The 13,444-nt window shown below is 34.8% G+C and overlaps 1 protein-coding gene across 3 annotated transcripts in view; it reads left to right on the top strand.

The window, feature by feature from the left end:
- The window catches only part of RPS6KA5 (ribosomal protein S6 kinase A5), a 65,882-nt gene extending 53,333 nt beyond the window's left edge, over nt 1-12,549 (top strand). For 2 of the 3 annotated variants that reach the window (XM_079309190.1, XM_079309192.1), the window contains 6 exons: nt 1,689-1,782; nt 4,003-4,173; nt 7,545-7,736; nt 8,347-8,506; nt 9,449-9,612; nt 10,559-10,938. In XM_079309190.1, the coding sequence (XP_079165316.1) occupies nt 1,689-1,782; nt 4,003-4,173; nt 7,545-7,736; nt 8,347-8,506; nt 9,449-9,612; nt 10,559-10,798 (1,021 nt within the window). In that variant the 3' untranslated portion in view covers nt 10,799-10,938. Of the gene's footprint in view, nt 1-1,688; nt 1,783-4,002; nt 4,174-7,544; nt 7,737-8,346; nt 8,507-9,448; nt 9,613-10,558 lie in introns of all 3 variants that reach the window. The other variant, XM_079309191.1, reaches the window with a different exon arrangement.
- Nucleotides 12,550-13,444: the final 895 nt, after the last annotated feature.

The raw sequence follows: 13,444 nt of genomic DNA, 5'->3' as shown, positions 1-13,444 counted from the left end.
AATTATGTCCCTGAATTATATTGCTCATGGGTTCTTTTGCTCTTTCTCCTTCATCTTGGTGGCTCAGGCTAAATGAAGGTAAGAAGTGATCTGTATACAGAGACTTAAATTTTTATTTTATTTTTTTTTTAGGATTGCAGGGTGTCAGCAGGCTCAGCATGTTTGTACAGCATTTAGAGTTAGCAGTAAACCCACACTCTGAACAGTTGGCTGAAACCCAACTGGAATTAGAATCTGTAATTAATATTGCTCTGGGGATCACACCACTAAATCTTGCTAAAAGGAAAAGTATAATAAGTTTTTTGTTACTTCTTTGCCTCAAAGTCATCCTACCGGGCAAACATGCCCAAAAAGGAAATCTTGCACCTAGGGAAACCTTTTCCTGATACCTGAGGTGAAAACTCAAGGTGATGAACAGTTCCTCTGTGGTGTTGCTTTCTTAATAGTGCAGAACCTGCCCCCAACAAACAATTTTAGGTTTATCTGTATGTCTGATGACCACTGAAGCAAACCTACCCGAGTTACTGTTTTAGAGCATCCCATTTGTTTTTCACTAGGTTGTTTAAAATCTAAAATGCTAACTATTTACAGGGGGGGAATATTCAGAAAAGCCCATGTACAAATTTCAGAGGTTTATTCTTATGATACTGAACCTTTTTAATCTTTTTCCAAGGTCTGCTTCCTTCTAATAGTAGTTTAGGGGGAAGGACTCTCAGGTTTTTTAATTCCTTAAGGACCAGAAGTCACTTTCAGTTAAAAAACTTCAGCAGCAGAGATGCAGGTGGAACAGCTTAGTTTACTTGTTGATTATATGAAGCCTGTAGAAAGACAGAATTTTCTTGCACAGAATTCTCATTGTGGTTCTCATCCTTATTAGGAAGAAAAAAAAGCAACCAAAAATTAAGAACATGTGTGGTGAGAGATTCTATCTGTATCTGTTACCTGTAAAGCAATTCTCTAAATCATTACAGGATTAGCCTTTCTCAGAGAGAGTTGTGGCAGAAATTTTCAGTCATTATTTGCCAAAAATAAATCAATATATGTAACTAGTGGAAAAAAAATGTTCTGCTCTGTCTCCATTCATGTAGTTTTTATAATGGTCACCATTTTACTTTTTATGGTTATAGATTTCAGTACTTGAAAGAGAACTTACGCAATGATTTTTCTCTGGAGATAGTCTCTTGTCTCTTCCATTAGAGATTTTTATGATGGTCTGTTTAGGGGCTCATTTGTATAACACATTTAATATATAGATGATATTCTTTTTCTAGTAGAGCTCATAGTTTCCATATAATTTTGGATGTACTTGTCCCCATTAAGAATGGAAAAAGATTGGGCTAAGGTAAAGGTGAAATAACAAATATTGGTAGTAACAGAGGTGAAGTCAAATTGCTCTGGACTAAGGGTTTGTTTTAGATTGGAACTATTCTATATCACATCAGCTTTTGCTGTAGGAAGTTCCAGTTGCATTAAAAAGATTGTTTTAGTTGGGTGTGGGTTTTTTAAATGGATTAAATTGCAGGGTTATGGGAGAGAGTTTTTTCTCCACTTACTTTTAATATGAATTTAATTGTGTTCAAGTGGTTGTAATAGTAAAAAATATGGATTGCAAGCAGTTAAAAAATAACACTTGGAATGTGCAATTTGCTCAGTAAAATTGGTACAAAATGACTGCTCAATTTTTCCAGAATGGAAGCCAACACCCAGAGAGAAATAACAGCTCTGAGACTCTGCGAAGGACACCCGAATGTAGTGAAGTTACATGAAGTTTTTCATGACCAGGTATTTTGAATAAACTGTAATCAGCACCTACCAAACATATTCCCATGTGTTTTCCCAAGAACTTTATGGACTTAAGCATACTGTAACTGTGGAGACTATTTTTTTTACTAGGGCTTTTGTCTAGTCAGTATAGAAAATGAAGCAGAAGTTCTGCATTCAAACAATCTTGCAGTAGTTCTGGCAAATCAAAACTGTATGTGAAAAAATTAGAGGCTCAGATTCTCTTCATTGTTCTATTTTGTCTCTGTTTACTATCATAAAGTGTGTTCATGGCCCAGTTTCTTCATCTATGGTACTGGAATGTGTTATCACCTTTCCCGCAGGGTCATTATAAATCTTACAACAGTATTTGTGAATTAATTTAGAAATGCTCCATATGGAGTTATATATCTAGTATGTTTTCCTACACATTAGTAACTTAATGACAATAACCAAACAGCTTGCCAAGTTACCAGATGTGAAAGTAGAGCCTCTATTTGAAAATCTCTTAAGATCAATTTGTCTTTTTCCTTTAGTGTAATACAAACTCCACAGCATGTAATGAACAATGATTTTATCTGAGTTGGAAGTTGGCCCTGCTTTGATCTCGAGTTTTGGACCAGATGTCCTGTACAGCTCCCTTCCAGCCTAGACTACCCTGTGATTCTGGTCTATGATTTTGTAATGGAACAAGGGATCTCTTGCTTCTCCACATATCTCAGTCTGTCCCTCTCATGCTGTTTGCACTGGGACCAACAGAGAGCTCATGTTTAGCACTTGAAAAATTAGCTGAGAGGATACAGTGTCTGTACTGTAGTTTTTAATGACAAGAAAGCCCTTTTTTTACATATATGGTCAGTATGAGTATACATGGGTAGAACAGGACATTTCTTCACTTTCCTTTGAGAAAAACGAATATACTAAATATAATATAAGCGTCCTCCAGACTGCTCTGCCACTGATAAGCTGCTCTTAACCAATCAATCCACTGTATTTCTAGCTAGTTCTGGTAGCTCTGAGCTCTTACCTTTCAGATTACTTGTGCACAATATTCTGAAGACCAAACTGATGAAAATCTTCTTGTTTTGACCTTTCTGCAGTTTGTCTTAATAAAAAGAAGTTCCACTTTTAACTTACTCTGATACCAATTTGTTCAAACTTCACATTATATAATATTGTGTTGCAGTTTCTTGGTGAGCCAGAAGTATTCTGGTGAAAAAAGTCTCTTTATCTTTTCTAACTTCCCTGTCAGATATTTGCAAGGCATAAGGAAATTTTGCAGGAGAGGATATCGTACTAGACACCTTGGTTGTTCTAAGAAGTGTTACTGTTTTCTGTCCTTATAACTCTGCTTTTGTTCTGTGGTATCTAAAGTGTTCGCTTTCTGACTATTGCTTTGAATTCCAATTTTTGACTGCTTCTCAGAACATTTTTTTCTCTGCTTGCAAATACTATTTTGCTACTGTCATTCAGGGGAGGGAAAGGTTGGAAGCCATGGCGTGCCCACATCCATTGCCTATTTGAGAATGCTGACTTCACTTCCTTGTTCTGAGATGTCTGCTATTTGTTTAATGGCAAGGCACTTGAATTGTAGTTGACTGTCTGCCCATGTTGTCTTATAATCAAGGAAGTACCTGCTTATTGATTGCCTTGAAAAGAGCAACCTTCTAAAAACTCATTGCTTTTTTAATTTAAAAAAATGCTCTTTGATTTTTGGGAAGATGCCTATTTCTAATTCTAATGATGGAGTAGTTTTGGCTATTATTTCTGTAGGGGATAAAAATTACAAGTTCTAAATAATCTTAGATTTCAGAGTAAAGTTTCAGGGGGCTTTTAAAGGATTTTGTGATATTAGTGGTTAACTCTCTCTGCATATTAATAGATACATATCCTTATATCAGAACAGGCTTGAGAAACAAAAGTTTAGCTTTTACAAGCTTTGCTTGTTAGCCTAAGTAAAGCCTTTTCATCTCCCTGCAAATTTATCCATTTAGCTGGCGGCATTGTGTTTTTGTTAATAAACATGGGTGTACATGGGGAAGACATTATTCTTCAGTCTCAGAAAAACTGATGGGAAAAATGCCATCTGAGATGTGGTACTTTTTTTGGCCTTTCAAATTACTACAAGCAGCAATGCTGTTTCTTCAAACATTGGGAACCTGTCAGAATAGCACCTAACTCCTGAGTGAATGTTGGTTTGTTATGTTTAATTTCTAACCTGGTATATTTTTATTGTTTCAGCTTCACACATTCCTAGTAATGGAATTGCTGAAGGGAGGAGAATTGCTTGAACGTATTCAGAAAAAGAAACACTTCAGTGAGACTGAAGCCAGTCACATTATGCGCAGACTTGTTTCAGCAGTGAGCCACATGCATGATGTAGGAGTAGTCCATAGAGATCTGAAACCTGAGGTATAGTGACTTCTATGTATATATGTTTAGACAACAAGTTATTAGATATCTGGAATGTAACATATCTCTCTTTCTCCAGCCTTCGTTACAGAGTCTTCTACTTCTGTGTTTTTAATTAGATGTTACCACTTTAACTTAGCAAATTCTCTCAATATTTTTCTGTTCATAGGTAGAAGTAACAGTTAGGAAACATTTTCAGTTCTGTAAGCAATCTCTGCTATTAACTTCAAAAACATTCTTTGCCTATTTGGGAACGTTTTTCACTGGCGTGTATTTATTGTGTGAAGCAGTTCATAAGGCAAGCTAGGTTCCTTGGGTATTTTGCCTGCACATTTCCACCTTTTGTTTGTTCTTAATTTCCTCAGTAGGACTTCTTTTCCAGTCAAGTACAAAATGATCGCCAAACAGAATTGTGTGATTTGACTTCAGTGAGTTTAGTAGTTTCTCAAAAGAAACAATTTATTAATATCTATTTTTCAGTAACTTCTTTTTTGGTATTTTTGTTGTGCAGCAACATCATGCCTTCTAGACCAATGTTTACTATTATAAGATTGACCACTGGCTTTGGTCTGCTTCCTGGAGCCAGTGTTTTATTGGGTGCCTTTGCCAGCAATGAGTTGGGATGTATGTTTTTTTCAAGCCTGAAAATGGTTAAAATGATTAATGTTGATTCATCCAGTAAGGATGTTATATTGTAGGCTGGTTACAGCCATCATACCTCAGGAAATAGCTGTTCCTTTTGTAGATGGAGTTAAAAAGTAATACACCATTCCTACTGATGTTTTATCTTTTTGTAACATACTTTCTGTGATATGAAAGACTTGGTATTTTATAGTAATTTCAATTAAACTGGTAAAGAAGTCTTCTAGATGTTACTAGCTGTTTTTGAAAACCAGTCCAAAATATGAGTTTTAAAGAATCTTGGTCCTGGGCTCCTGTTGTAAGTAAACTGTTAAAGAGGGACTATTTTGAATTTCTAATGTGCGAGTTGAAAAAGTCATCAGAGAAACTTTTTCCAAGAGTCACATCATCAGGGTTAGAAAACAGCTTTGGAATTATTAAAAGGAAGAAACCAATCCCTCTTTCTCTCTTCTATTCTTATCATTTTAGTCCTACTGCCAGCTTGAATATAAAGGCACAGTAAAGCAGAGCTTCAGCTGGTAAATTAGGCAGTCTTCAATTCTACATTATGTTCAAGAGCAGAAGTCTGGGAAGTCCAAGTAATGAAGGGTTAGCTTGCAGAATCTATTGCCTCCACAAAGTTGGACTTCACCTGCTTGTCTCCTTCCTGCTTGTTTTGAAAGTTACTATTTTAGGTTCTGACATAAACTTAGTATGGGATATGCCAGTTTCCCAATATAGGTATGGTTAGTGCACTTCTCTGTAAAAAGATATGTAGGAAATTCTCTTGCTTTTCTAAGAATTCCAGTCAGATTTTTTTTTGATGTTCAACTTGACATCTAATGTGCTGCTTATAATTGTTTTTTTAAAAGTCTGGCTGGTTAAATGTAACTAAGAATTGAGACTTTTTTTAGTTTCATGGACTGGAGGACTTGTGTTTAACAGTAGTAATTAGATCATATATGTTGGTCTACAAAACAGAGGAAAAGTACTGGGTAGAAAATAAAGAATTCATGGGAATGAATAGTTTTTATAGCATGTGTGATCATATTTGGAGCCCTCAATAGAGGATTTGAGGACTGTTTCTGTGAAGTGATCATTAATCTGTAAACTGGGTTCTAAAGGTATTACAACAAAACACAAGTGAGAGAGAATGTTGTTTATGTATCCTAAAATGTATGTAGCTGTAAATATTTGGGTGGTGGGAGAGTTTTGAAACATGCTTTATTTGTCTTATTAACAGGAATACCTGAACTCAGTGTAGGATACTTGGACTGCACCTTTCTTTCCATGACAGCAAAGAATAATCAATTTACTTTTTATCATAAGAAAGGTCTTTTTAAACCAATATTACTCATTCTTTATTTACTTGTGGCCTATGTAGCATCACCATAGAAAAAAGGCTATTATATTAATCATTTATCCTTGTTGCATGGATATTTTTGCTGAAATTAGGCTTCCTTTAGACCAATTTGCCCAACAATTAAAAATGATTTCTCTGAATGTGCATTAAGAGATATCAGCAGTACAGAAAGCAAAAATACTAGCATACTGTTTTGTAGCAGCTATTTTCTTTTATTCATAATGAATGCTCCCAGGTTCTCCTTATTGATCTGCTGGCAGTCTACTAATCATTTTTTACCCTTGTTAATGAGTTTAAAATTAATTACTTTGTGTGAGTCATTCACCTTTTGTATTACAAAGTTAGATAAGACTATGGGATTTCTAATACTGAGACTTTTATTAGCATTCATAGATTGAACAGTAAAGGCAATAGCAAAATTATGTTCATCTCTCAGAAGCTGAAGGGAAGAGTAGAATTAGTTTATAATTAATCTTGGCCTCACACAGTTTTTCTTTGTCATAGCTTCCCTCTTATATCTTTCTTGGCAAATACAAATACTCAGGGGAGAAAAATAAGCAGATTGGCTTGTATTTTCCAAAGTGGTAACAACTTGCCTGTGTTCAAGTCCAAAGTGTCACATTCCAGTGTGTAAAGCTGGAATTTGCAGGGGCTGCTGTACCAATGTCTCTGCCTTGGTGTAAGGAGTAGGTTTGTGGTTGGACTGTTATGTGACCTTCAGTGCTTGGATGCTGTTGGTCCCAGGTCTCTTCCTGAGCACATATCCATACTGGCTTTGTCATGCCAGACAGCTCTCAGTGAAACCTCTGAGCTATTGCTGCACTTCCTAACACCACTTCATACCAAGGTGCACATTTTTATTGCCATCCTTCACTTTCCAATGACTCTTGTGCATTATTGTCCTCATGGCAATACTGTGTTACCACTTGAGTACCAAAAACTATTCAGTTACAAGACAGGAGCAGTGGGAATCCCCCACACAAGAAAGCTGTTGTTCACAATGTGCCAGAAGGAAGTGGAAGCTTAAGAAAATTTGGTTTTGTTTGAGGAAGAAGGCAATTCTCCCATCTCCAGACATGCTGTCTTAGGGTTTTTTTTTTCTTTGTCATTGTTCTCAGAATTCTTTTTTCCACTGTTCTCTGCTAAGTGTCCATTTTCATTAGTAATCCCAGAACTGCCCTAACTTGCAGGTATGCAGGAGCAGGTAAATACTTCACATTTCATACAACCCGGAGTATTGTTATTTCTGCTTTTCTCTTCCCCAAATGTCTCACAGCTCACCTTTCCTGTAGATAATGGAAAATTTTCTGTAGTGATAGATGTAGCAAAATAATTATAACCAATTTTCTACCCAGTACTAATATTGATATTTGTCTTTGCTTTTCAGAATTTACTATTTACAGATGAGACTGATAATTCAGAAATAAAAATAATTGATTTTGGCTTTGCTCGTTTAAAACCACCTGATAATCAACCTCTTAAGACTCCGTGTTTTACTCTTCATTATGCTGCCCCAGAGCTCTTGAATCACAATGGTTATGATGAGTCTTGTGATCTGTGGAGTTTGGGGGTCATTTTGGTGAGTCATTGAGGTTTTTAACTACTATTTTATTGCATATATTTACCTTTTGTTAAAGTGCAATGGACTTGAGATGATTTCAGGCATAAATTGGATACATGCTGAATTCAAGGGAGGTGAAAATGCTGCACAAATCATATGTTCTAAAGACAGATCTTTTCCAGGAGCAGAGATTTTTTTTTTTTTTTTTTACAAAGTAGGAAATAAAATTTAACATTTTTGGGAAGGAAAAAATAATTTTATACAGTCATCTTCTCAAAAGGATATATGCTTCCTAGGGGATTTTACAGGCATCCATATTATCTTTCTACAGTTTCAATTCAGAGAAGGAATCAACCTGTATTTTTATCTACAGAAAATTAGTTTCATTAGATATACATAGGGTAGAAATATATTTTGTTCATAGCTTCCTGGAATAGATGAATGTTTTTTCTAACAAGGGCTCTAGAGGAAGTCTTCTGTATCCTAAATTTTCTATAGCCTTCAAGTTAGGATAGGCCAAGTTTCATTGTATAGCATTGATGATGCAAACAACAGCCTTTCATATTTAGCAACAGAGTTGTCTATAAATATACTGTGTTTTCTAATGCTGCTTTTGTTCTTGTGACAGTACACGATGCTATCGGGACAGGTACCGTTTCAGTCTCAAGACAGAAGTTTAACATGTACCAGTGCATTGGAAATTATGAAGAAAATAAAAAAGGGAGAATTTTCCTTTGAAGGAGAGGCTTGGAAAAATGTTTCTGAAGAGGCTAAAGAGCTAATTCGAGGTAGGGATTCACAAGTAATTCATAAACATTATATTTTTATTTAAAAAGATAAAATTTGGAAAAACGTACAGTATCCAGATGCTCCAAAGTGTTTAACCTGACAGAGCAATATGCACAGCTTGAGCTATGTACTGACCTCTGATACAAGCAGTGGGTAGTGATGGACACATCAGAATTCATTACAAGTTGCTTGTACCCCTAGCAGTTTCCTATGTGATAAGATGCTGATAAGGTTAGTGGAGTTAGAAGGAACTGAAGAGCTTCAGAAAAAGTGAACTTATTCTTACAACATTTAAAAACTTAATTTTTCTATTATGAAATAAATGTCTTAAAAGCTGAGCTTTTGCAGAAAATGAATTTATTACTATTTCTTTTCCATTGGCTATTTTTTACTTCCTATACCAAAACTACTGACTATATTTATGAGCTACTTTGACATTTGCTGTGCTTTGATTCCCCGAAGCTTTTGAGCATCTAATTATGTTTTCATCATGACCTAGACACCTACCTTAATGCTGCTTAGATGGAGTTCTAAATTTCCGCAGAAGCAAATTTGTAAGGAATTTTTCTGCAAAAAATATAGTGATTTCCAGATTCATACATGAGTGAATTTTGCATGGTATCTGAGGCTTACTCATTTGAACTTTACCCTAGACAGGTTTTAAGTGAAATCATTTGGTAGTTCTGAGTTTGAATGCAGAGAAATGCAAGTTATCAAACAGTTAAATATCAATTTTTTGCTTTTAAAATTCTACTGGGGAGGATGATATTATAACACTGTGTGAGCCTTATCTAGGATAAATATTGGCATACCTAGGATAAATATTGACATTAGTTACTTATCAAAGCAATGCATACAATTTTATTAAGAAATATCTGCATTTTCTACTGACTAAAGATAAATAGCTGACAGTTTTAAAGAAAGTAATCTGTTTCTATTAGGACTTCTTACAGTGGATCCAAACAAAAGAATTAAAATGTCCAGCCTGAGATACAATGAGTGGCTTCAGGATGGCAGCCAGCTCTCATCCAACCCTCTAATGACGCCGGATAACTTGGGCTCTTCAGGAGCTGCAGTGCACACATATGTTAAAGCCACTTTCCATGTGAGTTCTGAGAAATCTTATGTCATGTGCTATGTTTTGTGTTAGATGTGTCATCTAGATTTGTATATGTTTCTCTTAACAGAACACATATCTGTCCTTATAATTCAGTATATGCTTACAGCTGGATTCTTTTTTTCCCTCAATAACATTTCTTCATAACATCTCTGATGGAGTACATGAAAATATGAATGATGAAGCAAGAATAAATTTCTTGAAGATATTTATATCCATGAGGATTTGGGTATTAAGTGCTGTTCTTGAAACAGCTATAAAAAGTATTCTATTTCTTAGAGAAATCTATTAAAAGGTTTTCAAAATTTTATAAATAAAGAGAAAAAAACTTTAACATAACTGTTTTACTTTTTGTCCTTATGGTTACTAAATTAGGGTAGAATTTCTGGGATATATGTAGTTTGTGGTTTTTATATCATGGAAGGTTTTTTAGTGGACTTACTTGTCTACGATTATGTATTTGTTAAAATCATTTGAACTGCAACTGTATTTTGCAAAGATAGTGTTGATTCTTACAGAGAATAAACCAAAAATGGAGTAGATTTTTGCTGAAATACTTGTGAGTGCTTTTTGGGAAAGAGAGAAAAAGTAATTGTTTCTGGGAGAGGTCCTGATAATGCAACATAATTTGTACTGAAAGAAAAACTGTAATGTAGCAGTGTAGTGTATAATAGGTTAAGCTTCATAAAAATACTTCTAAAATACTTCTAAAGTAAAAAGAACAAGGAGAGGAGGATGCCAGTCAGAAATGTTATGCATTGGCTCCTAAGTACCTGTGAAGGCTGATAGAGTCATTGTTACAGCTACAATACCAATTAGTCAAGAAATTATATTTTATGCTGTGATGTACCATAGGCCATGCATAATAAGTGATAAGATATAAAATGTGTTTGATCTCTTGAAAAACTTAGAATCACCTTTTGTTTTTAAACAGGCCTTTAACAAGTACAAAAGGGAAGGATTTTGTCTCCAGAATGTGGACAAGGCACCTCTTGCGAAAAGAAGGAAAATGAAAAAAACAAGTACAAGCACAGAGACACGTAGCAGCTCCAGTGAAAGTTCCCATTCTTCTTCCTCTCATTCTCATGGTAAAACTACACCTACAAAGACATTGCAGCCCACAAACCCTGCAGACAGCAATAACCCGGAAACCATCTTCCAGTTCTCTGACTGAGAAGCAGAGAATGTCCTGTTCGAGGAGTTAAGTGGTTATAGACTTGGCAGAACCTGTATTGTCTTCTCCCTCCCTTCCTCCCTGTGGCTTACAGGCTGCCACAGGAAGAGTCTGTTGCTTTAGAAATGTATTTTAATCATACCTTTTTAGCTTTGTATTTCCATACATTTCCTTTTAGAGTAGTTTGGTATCACTGGATATAGTATAATACTGTTATACAACTACATTGTATTCTCTGAGGGCTAAATTACTGGTGGGCAGTCAAGCTCAAGGTAAGGAGCTGTGCTGCTCATGGTACTGCTTGGAAGAAGACTGTTCCTCAGTGTCAATATATTCCTCTCAATTTCATCCCCACTGCTCAAAGAAAGGAAAGCTCTGTAACGTATATAGAACTTTGAGATCTTCTGCTCTTACCCAGCTCTGTGAAGAATGTTATAGAATTTGATTCTTCATGCATGTTAAGAATCATTGGTACAGTGCACCGAAGCAGTATAGTACTTTAAAGCCTTTTGAATTTATAGTTATATTCTGTCCCATTTATTTGAATTTTAAGGTCAAATTGAAGCACTATGGAATTTTATTTTGTTTAAAAAATAACTCCACATATCTTGTTTTAAACAACTGAGAATAGAAGTCTTAGGTTTTTTTATTTATTTAATTGTTTAAAACACTTCTAGGGTAAAAGATACCTGATAAAGTGAAATGTCTAGTACTGTGATACAATAATTCTTATTTTTTGAAGTTACTAACTTCCAAAAGATTTTACAGATTCTAAAATATGCTATAAGAGAAAATTAAATTTCATATTTGATGCTTTGGAAAATGGTCACATGTTAAAATACCTATTTCAAGATTTAATTATAATTTATATTTTCATTTTATAGTTGCACAATAATTTTAAAATACTAAGATTTTTTTAAAGATGAGAACTCCAGTGTCAATGTTTGTTATTCTAGGGTCCATAAAAATGCATACAAAGTTATTTAAATTTTGCCTTGTGCAAATATGGCAGTCTGATAGTGACTGTAAAATATTAGAATATATGTTTTATTTTTTGCACTTTGTGACATCCAAAGGAGATGTTTTAGAATAAAGTGCACTCAGATCTCTCTTCCTACAAGGTGCTGGGCACTGTTTTACTGAGCTGAATGACCTGAAATTCACCATATTTGGTGTTTGTGGTCATTGTGAAGGAGAATTCTGTACTTTGCAGGAGTGAATCCCTGTATATTACCCACTGTTTTCATTCCTTACTGTAAAATGCAAAGCTCTTTCTATCTTGCTTTTACATTGTATATAACAAATACTAGACCTGGGCACCTTGTGTAGTGTAGATGTTAACAACTTATGCACTGGGAATACTAAAGGGAAATTATATTGAACACTGTGCTTCACAACTTGTTCACTGTGGTGTTCTACAGTGAAGTATTTCCTACTGTGATAGTATAGTATGTACATAACTGTTTGGAATCATAAATGTGACTTAGAGAAACATCAGCATAAACTTTTAAATCAGTATATTTTATAAATTTATGGAGAGCTCTTTTATAGCTTGTATTCTCAATGACTAGGGGTAACTTAAGTGCTAAAAATGACTCCAGTTTTGCAAATGCTTACATGTGTAAGTTTCCACTGAAGTCAGAGAGGCTCCTTGTCATATGCCTAAATTTGTGTGATGGAAGACTAATTGACTAGAGGATTTTGTTAACAGCTGTCTCTATCCTAAAGAAACCTTAATCCAAACCCTATGCAAAAAAAAGAAAGTTATAGAAATTGTTTATATCAGTAGTTTTATTTATAGAATTATATAAGATACCAGTATTGACAAATACAATACATCCATGTTTACAGGGACTGTGTGTATCAAAACAAGGCTTTGAAGCCCAACATGTTTGTTCTGTGTTTCTTTAATATTAATAATGGCATTCTGAGGTTTTGGAATTGCTCATGTGAAATAGTTTACTACTTTCTTGATGTGAATGTCAACAGTAATTGCAGCATTAATTTCAGGTTGATGTGAATATTGAGATTTGCACTGTTTATGTAGAAGTAGTATATTTAAAGATCAGTCTATGTGCTAATAACACAACCAACTTTAAGTGGCCGATGTTAAAGTATTGAAAAATAATTGTCAATGTAATATATTAAGGTTTGCTTTCTGAATGCTCTCTTTGGAAGTAATCTCAATAGTGAACATGGCTCATTTGTAAAAGAATACTTTTCTTCTCCAGAATAAACTTGCTGTAAATACAAGAAACAATCCACCATTAATACTTGTTCTGCAGACAGTATAAATGAGTTGGGAGATTGGAGAACAGGCAATTGCTTGTAAAGTTTGCACTTTGAGGAGTTTGTGGAACTTGTTGTCTTCAGGATGAAGACAGCAAAAAGCAACTTTAGTCTGATTTTGTTTAAGTGTAAGAAACTTTTTGATACCAGGTGGATTTGGAATATTGTGACCCAGCTGAAAGAACTTAAATGTTAGGAACACAGAACAGTTGTTTCCCTGTTGGGAAGTTTAAAAAACTGATGAAACAACAAGAATATTTGCACAAGATACTAAATGCTACATAATGGCTATATTGTCAATCTCTTTTTCTACACAGGTTTTGAGAGACTGTTGTGAGACTAAAGTTACTAGAATAT

This window comes from Erithacus rubecula, assembly GCF_903797595.1.
Source record: "Erithacus rubecula genome assembly, chromosome: 6".
In the NCBI taxonomy this organism is placed as follows: domain Eukaryota; kingdom Metazoa; phylum Chordata; class Aves; order Passeriformes; family Muscicapidae; genus Erithacus; species Erithacus rubecula.
The sequence above is the reverse complement of the archived record's forward strand: the minus strand, read 5'-3'. Positions and strand labels throughout refer to the sequence as shown.